The sequence below is a fragment of the Acipenser ruthenus genome, chromosome 19 (assembly GCF_902713425.1).
Source record: "Acipenser ruthenus chromosome 19, fAciRut3.2 maternal haplotype, whole genome shotgun sequence".
NCBI lineage: Eukaryota > Metazoa > Chordata > Actinopteri > Acipenseriformes > Acipenseridae > Acipenser > Acipenser ruthenus.
In genome coordinates this window covers 29,686,717-29,703,336 of record NC_081207.1, presented here as the reverse complement: position 1 = coordinate 29,703,336, position 16,620 = coordinate 29,686,717, and the positions used below count along the sequence as shown (strand labels likewise).

General features: G+C 41.6%; 1 protein-coding gene across 1 annotated transcript; it reads left to right on the top strand.

Annotated features, from left to right (window-relative positions):
- The first annotated feature begins 7,468 nt into the window (after positions 1-7,468).
- LOC117424401 (serine/threonine-protein kinase H1-like) lies at positions 7,469-15,948 on the top strand. Its single transcript, XM_034040699.3, has 3 exons — positions 7,469-8,130; positions 9,219-10,286; positions 15,369-15,948. Exons 2-3 carry the CDS (start codon positions 9,327-9,329, stop codon positions 15,675-15,677), a joined length of 1,269 nt encoding a protein of 422 aa, XP_033896590.1. The 5' UTR covers positions 7,469-8,130; positions 9,219-9,326; the 3' UTR covers positions 15,678-15,948.
- Positions 15,949-16,620: the final 672 nt, after the last annotated feature.

Below are 16,620 nucleotides of genomic sequence, written 5' to 3'. Positions count from 1 at the left end.
CACATGCTGTGGCGTTCTATAGGCAGGTACTCCTAGCACTTTGCCTTGATCCCTCATATATATTCTGCCCTATTTACAAAGCGCCTCCTCCATTCTTTAATTAACGGATGAAGGATGTTAATTTCATAACACGAGAAACAAACACATTGGGAGTGAGGAAGAGAGCTGGGATTGTATTATTTAGTTGTGGCTTAGGAGTTAATTAAAGAATGGAAGAAACACTTTGAAAACATGGCCCGTTGTATCTTATTTATTTATTTTCCTAATTAAGGAATCAAGGTGGCAAACGATGGTACTGAATTTGAAACAAATGGGCTCCAGTTTTTGTAGTCACAGTGTGTTTGATCTGCTCAGGCATAACTACATCATAACTTTACTGCAGAACCCCCGTCCCCTCCACCTGGCACAAAGAAACATCACATTAACAGCAAGAGCAAGCAGCCCACAATCACTGACACTCTAGAATAGAAACACAAACCAAAACAAATATGTATTCCAAAGCTGCTTGCTTTAAGGTTTAGTGTCGTATAAGGATTTACCATTTGAAGTCCCTGGCTGCAGGTTAGCATTGTCTTATTCATATACTGAGGCACAGAAACTGCATTTTTTTTAATTAAACCCCATCAAACACCATACCATTTGAGGGCTTGTTATTTGCTGATTGCATGTCAATGAACTGCTAATAACTACCTCAAGCGTCCAATCAGCTGGATCAGCTATTCTGCAAGGTGGTGGGGGCAGGGACGGGGGGAACGGAGGGATCCGATTCGATGTGATTGATGTTCCTTCGTTTTTGTCATTTTGATTGTGATGCAGCGGGTTGAACAGTGTTAGTGAGTCCCAGTGGAAATCATATTTCTTTTTTTCTGCATTATTAAAAACACCGTGATAGGCCAGAGAGCGCACTGTATACCGAATATAAAAATAGATAAATAATGAATCCTTTGAAAGCGGGAGTCAGCCAGCTGCAGGATTATTGTTTTAAAGGGGAGTTATAGGAAACGTGGCAATGGATCAGGCGTTATCTTTTATACCGCTTTCTTTCTTTCTTTTTTTTTTTTTTAAACTATTAATGATTATCACTTCCTGAAACTATTAGGTCTGCGTCATTAGCAGGGTCCAAGGAGACCCAGTTTTGCCAAGCGCCTTGTGGGCAGGATTAAGCGAGATGCATTTTCAAAGCCAGCTGTTGTACAAAATGTAATCTTTAGCTTTTGTTACCTTGTAATACAGTAAAGCAGCTATTGGAATAATCAGATAACAAAGAGCAGTTGGGTGGTGTTTTACCTATGTAAAAAATGAAGAAATTGCCCTATTGTTTCAGTGCATTTATTTAATGAGGGTGAAACGCATCCTACAGACATGAAATTGTTATTGTCATTATGAACAGTCTATAGCGGTACCAATGGATCTTCAAACCTAAGTGCGTGGCTATTATATTACTGTGCACACATACTGCAGATTCAATGTCTGAGGAACATTCAATGTCTTCGCCATTGAGGAACATGAAACCCTGTTTCGGATAACAGCAGGTTAGCAAGATTCTGCGTCTAAAAATAGGCCTGGAATCTGGGGTTGGTGGTTGCAGAGGGGCCAGGCCCTGGCAAATTGATGGATTTCTGCTCACTTAAAAGCTTTTGATGGGAGGAAGCACTCTGCTTAAGCCTCAATCTTGTTGTTTGGTCAGCGGAGAAGGGTAAAGAGAAGAAATGCAATTATTATATATATATATATTGAATTCCTCCTAAATAACCACATCCGCCTGCAAGCAGGTTCCTGTAGATTAGCACTGCAGAGGATGTGAGCAGTGCCGGTAACGTTAGGCTCATTGAGAATCGGGATGCTTAGCAAGCATTTTAATAGCTGCACAAATGAACTAATGATGATTAAAGGAGCGATAGTGGAGGCTGTGATAAAAATCGATTTTCTTTCCTCTTATTAGCATTAGCAACCTCATCACCGTCTGGAGATTGCGCTGGAGAATTGATTTTGGTTCTTTTTTTTTATTTGGGATGCGCCGATCTGCACAACACTCTAGTGAAACTGTATTATGAATAAACCTGGGTTCCCTTAATTATAAAGGGGAACGTTAATATGGATGTGAACCAGCTTCAAAAATGTGATCAATCTATACCCCGACAGCTGGATTTTAAAAGAGATTTTTACAGTACTATGGAGTCCATTTGAGGAGCATACAGTGTATGCCATAAACCACCTATTATAGGGGTAATCCCTTGAGGTGCATACAGTGTATGCCATAAACCACCCATTATAGGGGTAATCCCTTGCCAGGATCGATAACTTGGCGTGAGTATGATTGGAATCTCACTCGTGTGATTCACTCTGCACTACAAACAGCAGTGTTTTCACTGGGGGAGACTCTGGGCCCCCACTGTTTTCTAGTGCTTTTGAAGACTGCATCAACATCTTGAGGACATGGATAGGTGTCCACGTCATAAAGTCCCCCAGGACAGCACAGGAGGCTGGTCTAGCTTCTCAGTCTCCAACAATGGGGTCCCTCCCTAGAAAGAGCAGCCTGCATTGCCACTGCCTGAGTTGTACCTGCTCTGTGGTTTTCAGACCGCCAATCCTGCAACATTCACAAGCATGAAAATAAATATATCATGAAGAGAAAAATTAAGCTTCATGACAAGAGGCAGATGAGCTTGTCAGGTACAAGACTGGGAAACAGAAGCAGTTGGAGTTGGGTGGAGAGAATTAGACTGGAATACAAGTTTGTACTGACGCCTTGACCAAGGCCAAGCTTTTAAATTGGGCTTATTGATCTCTTTCTCTTCTACCTACAAACCAAGCATTGATCCTTCAGTCTCATTAAATGAACCCTGGACATGACCTGTATATACACGCCAGCCTAGATGATATAAAACAACAGCGTGACCCTGTTAAACTGGGCCTTGACCTGCACTTTGGGATACATCAACAAACATTATTAATGCCCCTGACTAAACTGAGCTGGGAACTCTGTACCGACCCTTGACCTGTGCTAAATAAACTCCTGTTCACTCAAGGCAGCTCATTCTTTTTCTTTGTTGATCAGTTTCTTGTATTGGAACCAACTTATCATTTTTATCAGTAGCAGTATGCCTATTCAAACCATAATATGTAAATGAAAGTGGGGCAACACATGCAGTTAATGGTGTGGGAAGCTGATCAGAGGGCTGTGTGCGGCTCAGTCTGTGTTCCTGCAACGAGGTGTTTGCACCTGGGCCCGGGAGCAATGGAAGAATGAAGTCATCTCTCAGCCGGTGCGTGCAGGGGGTCCCCAGGGAGAGGAAGCTGACCGAGTCTATAAACTAGCACAGGTGCGTGCAGGGGGTCCCCAGGGAGAGGGAGTCGGCTGGGTTTATGAACAGCTTCATGAAGTGACAGGTGTGCTGAGTGGGGACAGGAATTAGCTCCACTGCTGTGTAAATGGGCTGAACATCATCTCACAGTACAGGTTAATACTGCTCTGAAATGTATTATGTGCTATATAAAAGCTGCATCTCCCTGTTGCTTCTGTTTCAGCTTCGGTAACAACTGGCAATACGGCAGATATTAGAGACTTTGATATTGGGTGCTCGGTTGGCAGGTGCTTATCAAAGACTGTGCTACGTTATAAAAAGTTATATGAAAACAGTGCTATCAGTATGCACGTCTGTGTAAAAACTAAAACTAACACAGATAGCAGTATACTGCACATTATTGCAATATTATTAACTGTATTTGATGGTTATGATAATAGATGACTTCTAGACTGCATTAATGACTAATAAAGAATTAGCGGCTGGTTATCAATGAGGGGTTACACTTTATATGAAATGCCTCTAATTACTGTGTATTTACATAGTAGTTACTTAGTAAATACACATGTACTGACACATAATTACAATGTTAGTATGCATGGTTACAATGTACTTGAACAATATAACCCTAACCCTTTTCTGATACAGTTGTGTACTTACATATATTGTGCAAAAAGATTTACACATGAAGTACACTGTAACTATGCATAAAAACATTGTAGTTGTGTGTAAGTGCACATGTATTTACTAAGTAACTGTTATGTGAATACACAGTACCCAATGAGGAATGGTGACGCATCTGTCCAAAGCAATTTAAGCAACTGCCGTCCTAGCTGCCCATGGCTGTCCTACACACCCCTATTGACAGGGTGTCTCCAAGACGCTTCACATGTTTTAGTGCTAATATGATGATCAGGTGTGCATGGCTGCAGTGTGGGGCTGGGCTGGAATAATGTGATGATCAGGTGTGCATGGCTGCAGTGTGGGGCTGGACTGGAATAATGTGATGATCAGGTGTGCATGACTGCAGAGTGGGGCTGGACTGGAATAATGTGATGATCAGGTGTGCATGGCTGCAGTGTGGGGCTGGACTGGAATAATGTGATGATCAGGTGTGCATGGCTGCAGAGTGGGGCTGGACTGGAATAATGTGATGATCAGGTGTGCATGGCTGCAGAGTGGGGCTGGACTGGAATAATGTGATGATCAGGTGTGCATGGCTGCAGAGTGGGGCTGGACTGGAATAATGTGATGATCAGGTGTGCATGGCTGCAGTGTGGGGCTGGACTGGAATAATGTGATGATCAGGTGTGCATGACTGCAGAGTGGGGCTGGACTGGAATAATGTGATGATCAGGTGTGCATGGCTGCAGTGTGGGGCTGGGCTGGAATAATGTGATGATCAGGTGTGCATGGCTGCAGAGTGGGGCTGGACTGGAATAATGTGATGATCAGGTGTGCATGGCTGCAGAGTGGGGCTGGACTGGAATAATGTGATGATCAGGTGCGCATGGTTGCAGTGTGGGGCTGGACTGTAATAATGGCATCCGGTATGAACCCAGCATTACAGCAGATGGATTTTGCTCACTCACAAACAATCCCAGCTGCCACACTGAAGGCCACTGTGGTTTGAATTACTTCCTGTTGTTTAAGGCTTTCATTGCTAAGTACCTCATACTTTCTGTTTAAATCCCTGTAATGCTGGTTGTATTTAAAGGGAACCACAATTCTAGATAATCTACATATTTTTTCATTAGTGTCCCTTTCAAAATCCCAAGTTTGAGACGGAATTCAGGGCGGGTTTCAGCACGGAGTTTGAGACTGAATTCAGGGCGGGTTTCAGTACAGAGTTTGAGACTGAATTCAGGGCGGGTTTCAGCACAGAGTTTGAGACTGAATTCGGGGTGGGCTTCAACACGGAGTTTGAGACTGAATTCAGGGCGGGTTTCAGCACGGAGTTTGAGACTGAATTCAGGGCGGGTTTCAGTACAGAGTTTGAGACTGAATTCAGGGCGGGTTTCAGCACAGAGTTTGAGACTGAATTCAGGGCGGGTTTCAGCACAGAGTTTGAGACTGAATTCGGAGTGGGCTTCAACACGGAGTTTGAGACTGAATTCAGGGCGGGTTTCAGCACAGAGTTTGAGACTGAATTCGGGGTGGGCTTCAACACGGAGTTTGCAAAGAGGATTATCCCCCCACTGTTAATGCGTGTTTAGCCTCACGTCAACTCTTTGACCCAATCAATGCTCATGCTTTCTGTTTTCTGTTCCAGTACCGGGACATCATTTGATTTAAAGCTAAAATGAGCAGAAGGGGTTAGCAGAAATGAATCAAATCAGTGTCATCATTATGAATTTCTGTTTTAACATCGACAATTATATTTGGTTAAAAAAATTTTAAAAACAGATATTTGATATATATATAGTAAATGACTATACAGTAATATATATATATATAGTCTGGAGTGGGTCTGGCTGTCTTGTCATCTTGGCTGAAGTTGCAATTTCAGAATGTTTCTGTCATGCACACTATTAAATAGTACAGGCTTAACTCAGACAAGCCTGGTGCAGATTGTAAAACAGAATGATTTGTATTTCCTTTGCTCTTCGGAGGATAATGGATTCATCCCTTGTGTTGAGGTCGAGGGCCAATGCATTAAAAAAAAATAAAAACTGCTCTTTAAACTCATTCCACCCTTGCTCATCGTTAAATGCAATTTACTTTCTCTGACACGTAATCCCAAACTCTGGCGTGTGTGTGTGTGTGTGCATGAGAGTGTGTGCTGTTTCCAGATCTGCTGTTTAGCTGTTGTATAGTTCACAGGCAATAGCAAGGTGCACTACAGTTTAAATACAATGGAACTATACTGTGATTGAAACACAGAACCCCTCAGCTCCCTGCATACCATTCTAACCACAGTACTAGGCTACACACCTTAAAACACATTTACTATGCTTTTTCTCCAGTGCATGATTTGCGATTCTTTTTTAAAGATAAAGAGAAATGATCAGAACTAAATAAAGATGTTTGCCCCAGAGTGCACTTTCTCAATTTTTGCAATAGAATATTTGACAGAAAACAAGATTCAGTAATCAGGCGCCCTCTAGCCACTTCAAAGGGTACTGCTACAAGCTCATTAAGCATTATGTTAAGACAGGGCTTCTTAAACTCGGTCCTGGGGACCCACTGCGGCTGCTGGTTTTCATTCCAACCCAGCGCTCAATTACTTAACTAGACCCTTAATTGAACTGACAGTTTGCTTAATTAGACCATTTTACTTGTTTTCAGCTCTTGAACATTAGCATATTTCAAGTTAGCTATAACATTTGATAAGTAACTTGAACCCAGGACCGTGTTTGAGGAGCCATGTGTTAAGAGAAACGATTGCCTGTAATTCCTTCTACCCAGCACGAGGTTTGATATGTTCATGTTAGTTTAACTGCACTTTTTGTTTGTTTTCAATCATTTTTAAACTTCCAGTTTTCATATAATTTGCAAATTATCTCAATAAAGCAGAGAGCTGGCCAGTAGTGTCAGGGTACTGCTGTCAAAAAGCGTCCCTTTCCTTTTTGGTTTTGTTCCCTATCGAACTTCCTGGTGCAAGAGGTTTAGCAGAAACCATTGTGTTGACCGTCCAGTTTGCTTACATTTCCTAAAGTTAGTTGTGGGGGCTTCCTCTGTGTGTCACAAACAGGCATTTATAAAACCGACAAGTTCTGATATACCTCAGGGAAAAAAAGAAAGAAAAGAGGACTAGCCTTTGTTTGATCATATTGATAAGATAATACAAAAACCAGCTGCAGAGGCAGTATGGTCATTAAAGCTAAAGACTGAACAGTTACTAAAATGTGTCACACTTTCTATTAAGTTTTCATTTTTATAAATATGCATACATATTTTAACACATGTTCATAATTTGCAAATAAAGATAAATAAAGAGAGATTTTTTTTTAAAACGACAAAACGGTCTCCAGGAATTGATAGATGAAATGGTAGCCGTATTAGTGCAGAGATGACAAACAAAGATAAGGAGATGTGATACCTTTTATTGGATTAACTAATTAGTTTGTTTAAACAATAATTAATCATTAGCTTTCGAGACCTCAAAGGTCTCTTCTTCAGGTGAAAGTAGGAAATAGAGATTGACATCTGTCAGCTCTCACAAAAATGTATGGAGCGCTCAGAATTGTTGCTCAAGGTCGATATATAAAGTCGAGGCGGGTAGGAAACTGGCGCCATGTTGGCTCTACAATAGAGAACGTCGTGTTTAAAACTACAGCGCTAGAGGAGCCAACATGGCGACAACAGGGATGCAGTTTCCTAGCATTCTACTCCCAACAACAAGCTTCGAATCTAAGGAGCTGCGCTCGGTATCCAGGAAGTGAGATCAGTGGGAGTTCGTGTATTTGTGGGTCTAAAATCGAAAAGACCCGAGTTCTTTCCAAAAAAAAAAAAAAACGACTTTCCTCTAAAAAATTGTGGGGGTGGTTTAAGACCTAAATTTGAAAAAAAAAAAAAAAAAAAAGAAACAAACAAAAACACTTTTGATGCAGATTAAAAAAAAAAGAGCTGGACATATTTTAATTGGATAACCATGCAAGCATAGAAACTAAAATTGTGTAGGCCTTTCAACGATGTTCATAGAAATGTTATTATTCTGCTTAGTTTAGGAGGAAAGACGGAAGAGAAAGAATACAATAAAAAATCTGTAAAAACTAAAAATGGAGAGAGTAACCAGCACAAAAAAGAGGGGAGCGAGGCAGGGAGAAGCTGGGCGATTAGGAAACACACCTGGTAAACGGATGCAAATTTCTGAAGATTAGAGGTAGGGTGCATCGTCTTTTTCTTACTTTTCACAAAAATACCAATATATATATATATATATATATATATATATATATATATATATATATATATATATAAGTTCTAATGCAACGGATTATTATTATTACTGTTATAAGATGTCAAGTTCTCTTTTATTAAAGCATACGTCGTATTTTTCATAACAGAACGTAAAACACTACTAATAACTGGTGTAAATCGTTTGTATAAAAATAACAAATATTCCTTGTGTTTACATGGCCTACTAGTGCAGAGTACGGTCTTGCGCTGGTCAGTATAACAACATTAGGTACAGCAGGTTTTAAATCTGTATTATTTTAATCCTGCAGAAATATCGCTTTAACTGCTAATGTTTCAGATTATTTGTTTTGTGTTACTCAGGGCAATATTGTAATGTATCTGGACATTTCTATTTTTATTGTGCAACAGGTCATTAATTCTACTGTAATTAGATGAGGATCCACTCTTTAATTGGATGTCGTGACTACATATCTTATTTTTTTTTTAAATGTACATGCATATGAGAAACATGCTATGTGTTTTATTTTGGTGGCTACAACTTTTTAATTCTGTTTCAAAAACACATTTAGGCACTGGTTTTACAACTGGCTGGCCAGTGGTAAATTATTAGTCTAAGTTTTTTTCAATGGATTAGTCATATGGACCTACAAAGTACTTCAGTTGATTCATGAATTGCATTCATACTAAAACTGTTTCAAAGTGAAGATTTAAGTATCGACTTTTTTTTTGTATTTCAAATTAAAAAACAATTAAAAATCTCTTTAACTGATTAACCCTTTTAAGATACAAGGATATATATATATGCATCCCACAAGTAAAACTGGTGCTAACTTGATGCACGAAACAGGGTTTAAAATTTACCAACAGGTTGGATCTGGTCATCCAAATTGTCAGTTTCCTTGTGATGCTCGAGTCTCTTCTTAATGTAATAAAATAGTTTTGAAAGCAGTGCTTTGACAATCCATTCTGCATTATACGAATACTAGAAGTAGCCACAAATGAGACAATTCAAATTAAAATCTTTCATTATTTTTGTTTCATGTATTGCAGATTTATTAAAAAGCAAAACTGCTACTTCTAATAACGAAGCCACGGCAGACTAGAAAATGGCACTGCGGTAAACATGCCCACTTGGACCAGCGACGCGATCGTTACGTGATGGGCTGTGGGGCGAGCAAAGTACTTCCTGAGCCGCCCAAGGATGTCCAGCTGGACCTGGTCAAGAAGGTGGAGCCCTACACCGGCCAGACTACTGACAAGTACAAGCACTTCATCAAGGACGATGGCAGCGGGGGCAAGGCTGTTGACAAGATGGGCTCCCCCTCCCCACCACAGGCCACCAACAACCCCTACCCTGGGGGACCGGCCAACGGCCACCCGGACCCCAGCGACCCAAGAAGGAACAAGGTGGCCAAGTACCGGGCCAAGTTCGACTCTCGGGTCACGGCCAAGTACGATATCAAAGCCCTGATCGGGCGTGGGAGCTTCAGCAGGGTGGTGCGGGTGGAGCACAAGAGCACCAAGCAGCCGTACGCCATCAAGATGATCGAGACCAGGTACAGGGAGGGCCGGGAGGTGTGCGAGTCGGAGCTCAACGTGCTCCGCAGGGTGCGGCACACCAACATCATCCAGCTCATCGAGGTGTTCGAGACGCAGGAGCGCGTCTACATGGTGATGGAGCTGGCCACCGGCGGGGAGCTGTTCGACCGCATCATCGCCAAAGGCTCCTTCACCGAGCGGGATGCCACACGGGTCCTGCAGATGGTCCTGGACGGGGTGAAGTACCTGCATACCTTGGGGATCACGCACCGCGACTTGAAACCAGAGAACCTGCTCTACTACCACCCGGGCAGCGACTCCAAAATCATGATCACAGACTTCGGTCTGGCCAGCACCCGTAAAAAAGGGGACGAGTGCCTTATGAAAACGACTTGCGGCACACCTGAGTACATTGCCCCCGAGATCCTTGTGCGGAAGCCCTACACTAACGCTGTGGATATGTGGGCGCTGGGGGTGATCTCTTATATACTGCTTAGTGGCACCATGCCATTTGAAGATGATAATAGGACACGGCTATACAGGCAGATATTGAAGGGAAAATACAGTTACTCAGGGGAGGTAAGAATTGTTTTTATATATATATATATATATATATATATATATATATATGCTACATTGCTATTGTGTCTGCATAGCATGATAAGAAAACAGCCCATATAATTCAGTGTTTTATATAGGGTTGAGCACCTTGCATGAAGCCAAAAAACTTGAATCGCAGAAGTTCATTGTTATAATAATGGCTAAATATTTGTGTGTATGATCATAGGATGAGAGCACAGCACTGCACTGGGGGAAGTGGGATTGGAGCAAGAGGCTGTTGGTAGTTTATTGAAGGCTTATTTATTTGTTTATTTAGGTATTATTTTAAATGAGAAGATAATCCAGAAAGTCCTACCTTGGCGTTTTTATTTTCAGGAACATGATCTATTTTAAAGCTTTATCAATTCAGTTAATTGCAATAAAGGACAGACACATAGATAACCCCCTCTCTAATAGCAGCATATATGATTAAAAAAAAAAAAAAAGCAAAGCAGGATTGGTAGCGGCTTTGGTCTTTAGCGTTTAAAGTACAGCTGGCCTGTACTGTGTGATCAAGATCCCAGTAATCTCTACATTTCAATGTGTGAGTGAGAGTTACATGTCAGTAAGAAATCTAACTGAACTGTTTATACAGAAAAATGCGTGGACATATAGTACGCTTTACAAGGGAACCACTTATCCAGTTGTGATGAAACTTGCTTAGGACATACATACTAGGCACAATTTATTGAGGATCAAAATCTGCAGATAAAGAGATGGCTGTCCATATCTTTAACTATGTATGTGAGTCACATACAACACAGGAACTCATGCGTATTCAAAACTGCCTTGTGTAAATGAAAACTGAAACAGATACTGAGAGTTGTAGAATTTGTACTCCGTTGCCAGTCTGCTGAACCTCCCAGCCCCTAAGCATTAAGATGTTGGCCAGCTCCTGTGACTGATTTAAACTGCACAGCATTCATCAATTGCCTACCAGGTGGTGGCATTGCCTGGGTAGATGGAGAGGTTCTCCACTGCCTAGGACTCCCTAATTGTGTTATCTGCATTCCTGCTGAGTGAATGACGGGGCTGCGGCAGATCTGTCATCTCTCACAGCTTTGGTTATGACAGCTTCAGCAGTGAAGTGTAAAAAATAAAGAAAAAACAGATGAAACACATCCAGGCTCTGAAGAATTGCCTCTCAGTTACATGTGTGTTAAATTGATATAGGTGGAACTGACAAAATGTAATGTCATTGTCCTTCTAGCTGATCAACAATAGCGGAGTGGTAAAATCCATTACGGTTGCAACCATGAGAAAGATTGTTCCATGGAAGCAATCTATGTGTTAACAAGAGGGTCAAGAGTAGAAAAAAAGTACATGCAAGAAGCAATAAAACACTTGTCTTGAACACACCTCACTTTTGATAAAGTGAAAGCCTGCACTTAAATTAGAATTTGCACGTGAAATGAATATCAAATAGACGTCTGAATGTTTTGCTTGTGGGCAGAATTTACTCTTGAACTTTGTACCAGCAAAGATATCTTTCTGCTTACTGTAGCTGGGATGGAATGCGGGCACCGCAAACAGCACTGAATCTGCTCACAAAAACTTAGATAGGTAAAAGCTGCAGAAAATCTGTACTCCCGAGCAACACAGAACTGGAACACTTACGCCATGTCAACCCTTCTGAAGAATGCAGGATTTCGCGCAAATGTATTGCATGGTACCACCTAAGCACAGAGTCATTCTTTAGTGATTGACTTAGTGCTTGAACCAAGATCAACTGGCTCCAGGTCCCACGCTGTAAGAAACATGTCTTCTAAGAAGAAGACCCCATTTAAACAGGAAACACTGCAGATGAGCTGTGCAAATACCAGGCGGAGACTAAATGGAACTGGGATTTGTTAAGACTGGCATAATGAATAGAGGATGCATGACAAAAATGGGAATTCTAGATCTTCCCAGATATTCATTTGGATCAGCTAAAAGACGGGTGTCTGTGTGATATAACTGTGGTTCCAAGAATTGTGTGTACAATTTTTATACTGCACCAAAAACCTTCATAAAAGTGAGGCTGGAGCATAGTGGTGCATTTATATTAAAGTTCAGCATGAAAACAGGAACACTTCCCAAACCAAAAGAGAATGTAGAGCAAATCAAGGCAAGTAAAGTTTAGAGATCAATTAGAGTACTATATCTAACAATTTAATAAATATTCGTTTGTCGCCACACTGTGACCCGCAGGAGGTGAATGCATGACTCCTGTACCAGTAAAGCTGTGATGTATTGCACTGGGAAGATAAAATGCTGGACAGCTTTGTGTAACTAAACACATCATCTTAAAATGGCAGCTTGTTACAGTGGTTTCCCTGGTAGAAATGGTTTACTAGCAATCTGTGTGTAAGCCCTCCTTCCCATTGGGATTGTGCCTCACAGGTGATGATCTTCGTGGATTTTGTGTTTACAGTCGGCAGCACTGGAATCAGTTCAGGAAAAAGTTGTAAAGTAATAGTGTCCACGAGACAAGCTCACAACCAGTGACACAGCCTTGCATGCTCACAGGTGTGCACTGATCTGCAAAACCAGCCCTTCAGTTACAAAAGTAAACCGCATAAAGAACAGCTACATCCACTGTACACACTGTAGGAAACAGGAACTACAGCAGCCAACCCTGAGTCTATTTTGAATCTATTAGGGCCAATGTGCACTTGCAAATGTGCACATAGACCTATTACTAAGCAGAGGGTATATGCTCAAGTTGTTCAGAAGTTATACAACATGAAGACATTTATAAAGACTTTCACAGGTTAATAAGCAAAAGAAGGGCAGTAAATCAAATAAAGTGCTCTTTAAACCTAAAACTAACTCAGTTAAGTCAAGCTTTGTTACAAGTCTTCTATTCATTCTGCTTAGGCATGACATTGTCTCACCCAGCAGTTCGATTTTTCTACTGCCAACGTCTCAATGTCCTTGCTACGGAAGATGAATTGCTGTATTCTGATTATATTTCATTAAAAAGGAGTACAAAATGTTTTGGTACAAAGCTTCATGACTAAACATTTCAAGGAATGCTTTAAAATCCATTATTTTGCTACATGTCAGCTGTATTAACATTATTAACGTTTTCAGCACTGCCACAGGACAATAGAGAACTCAGATCAAGTATATGAATACATGCATCTGTGTACATTTTGTACAAGTCACTGAAACAAGTAAAATACACTATTTAATTATTTGTTCTAAGGTAGTTTATTTTTTTTTTTTTGGTTCTTGATTTGTTTTTTTTACATGTATTCAGGATATGCAGATATTTTAAATAAAAGTCTATAGATAAATGGCTGAATCCTGGTACCTTTTCTGTAGGTCATATGGTCGGTTTGCAGCTTGAGTAACCAACAGATCTTAAAAAGAAGGAATAGGGGCCAGTGAGAATAATGCTAGTGCTTTTGTAGTGATAAGAAACCTCGACACATTTTTTGCTCAGAATCAGTGTTGGCAATGAGGTTTGTAACAAAAACTAAGATTAAAAGTCTGACCTGAATTTATCCACCCATGTGCTGTGCATTCCATTAGAGCTCACATTTTTACACTGTAATATTTAAACTGCGATCTTCCAGTTCAACAGGTTATACATGCATATTTTGGCACTGAATGTTGGCCTCTGATCAGATGAAGGTTCATTGCCCGCTTTGGATACCGTGGAAGTTCTCTTGCCTCTGACCATGTATGTTATCTGCCTGTTAAGTCGTTGTGCTTGTCAATGGACCGCGACCCTCACCAGGAGAAGCGGAATGATAATGGATGGATGGATGGATTGTCAATGGTCTATAAGTGAACCATTTCACTGCCACATGTCAATAATACGTAGCCATTTGACTTCATATGTTTAAAAAAACATTTGATCTGATATAACATTATGCCCCTGGGTATGCTCTGATTTTGTTCACAAAACAGCGCATTTATAATAATAGGATTTAAAGGCTGCACTAATGCACCAAAATATCAGTGCTTCTTAGGAAGTTAAATGATAAGCTCAAACTTCAACATGCAAGCTTCTGGTGCCTCATGCCTGCATCCTTCTAATCATGCTTACTCGTGCTTCTATAGTATAAAACATTGGTTGCAGTGGGAAATTAAAGTGTTAGGAAGGGGTAGCCCTTTACTTTGCAGAAATAGGCACCCATGCGTAACACTTTCCTACACAAGTGACTTCAAACAGTATCAAGTTAATGATGATTGACGTCTCGCAGATCAACATGGCCAGCACGACAGAACTGAGGACTGAGATCAAACATGCTTTTTGATGCTGTTAAGTCTGTGTGTTACTGACCTGCAGTTGGATCTTTGGGTCATTTTCTGTTGTAGCAGTTCTATTTGATGCTGCTGTTTGATCGCATGAAATCTGCTCTTCTGCTCTGATGCCAGTGTGCAGTGTCCTGGTTTTAATTAATGTTTTCATGCCCAAAGAGTGCGGTACAGTAACAGCTAGGCTGGGGGCATCGTTTTAATTGGTAATTTGGAAAGATGATTTTACATGTGCAGCATAAAGAACAAAGTGTAATAAAGTATATTTCTCCCTTAGTCATGTGGGGGACCTACTGAACCGCTATGAATAGTACATGAAGATGGAACTGAGAACACAGCTCTTTATTTAAAAAATAAACCTGAATTAAAGCATTAAAAGCTAAAACTGCAAGTAGTGCATTCAAACTGGTACCTGTCATTTACTGTGTTTCAGTATAGCCTATGTGTTTACTGAAGCCTATAGGTTAGCAGTTACAGCAATATGTTACATTCATTGATTGTTTTCTTTGGCATCAGTAAACTTGCTCTCTGCTGCCATCTATTGGCACCTTATTAGGATGAGTCATAAATCGGCATTCTCCATTCTGAATAACATGTATATTGAGAGTGCCACTGCATCTATAGCAAATTGAAGAACTTCAAATATGACTGAAGACTGTTGCCTCCGTGTAGCATTTAGCAAAGCGTAAATTTTATTTCTTATAAAAACCTGTTGAAATCAAATAGAACCGTTTTTATCTTGAACAGTATCTTAAAGCCTGAAAGTTGAGTTTGTCATTTCCTTTTTCTTTTCTTTATTTCACCCCTCAGCCCTGGCCGAGTGTTTCCAACCTTGCCAAGGACTTTGTTGACCGTGTGGTCACTGTCGACCCCAACGAGCGGATGACGGCCGGCCAAGCCTTGAAGCACCCCTGGATCGTGACCATGGCTGCCTCCTCTTCTATGAAGAACCTGCACCGCTCCATTTCCCAGAACCTCCTGAAGAGGGCGTCGTCTCGCTGCCAGAGCATCAAGTCTGCTCAGTCCACGCGCTCCAGCCGCTCCACCAAATCCAACAAGTCGAGGCGCGTGCGGGAGCGCGAACTGCGGGAACTCAACCTGCGCTACCAGCAGCAGTAAGAGAGAGGGCTGAGAGAGAACTGCAGGAGCTCAACCTGCGCTACCAGTAGCAGTAAAAGGGAGGGCTGAGAGAGAACTGCAGGAACTCACCCTGCACTACCAGCAGCAGTAAGAGGGAGGGCTGAGAGAGAACTGGAGGAACTCAACCTGCACTACCAGGAGCAGTAAGAGGGAGGGCTGAGAGAGAACTGCAGGAACTCACCCTGCACTACCAGCAGCAGTAAGAGGGAGGGCTGAGAGAGAACTGCAGGAACTCACCCTGCACTACCAGCAGCAGTAAGAGGGAGGGCTGAGAGAGAACTGCAGGAACTCAACCTGCACTACCAGCAGCAGTAAGAGGGAGGGCTGAGAGAGAACTGCAGGAACTCACCCTGCACTACCAGCAGCAGTAAGAGGGAGGGCTGAGAGAGAACTGCAGGAACTCACCCTGCACTACCAGCAGCAGTAAGAGGGAGGGCTGAGAGAGAACTGCAGGAACTCAACCTGCGCTACCAGCAGCAGTAAGAGGGAGGGCTGAGAGAGAACTGCAGGAACTCACCCTGCACTACCAGCAGCAGTAAGAGGGAGGGCTGAGAGAGAACTGCAGGAACTCAACCTGCGCTACCAGCAGCAGTAAGAGGGAGGGCTGAGAGAGAACTGCAGGAACTCACCCTGCACTACCAGCAGCAGTAAGAGGGGGGGTTGAGAGAGAACCTGCACTACCAGAAAGAGGAGGAGGAGGAGGGGAAGAATGGCACTGCTTAACCCAGCTGTCTTCCACGGCACACTTTTTTTTTTTTTTAATTTAACACTTTAGTTTAAGGATCTCTTACAAATTTATAAATAGTCCAGTAAATTATCTATAAATGGCTACTCTCGAGCCATGACGGTTAATCTTAGATTATATATATATATATATATATATTAGAGGTCGGCACGGGTAGAAAATCCGGAACCGTGTATT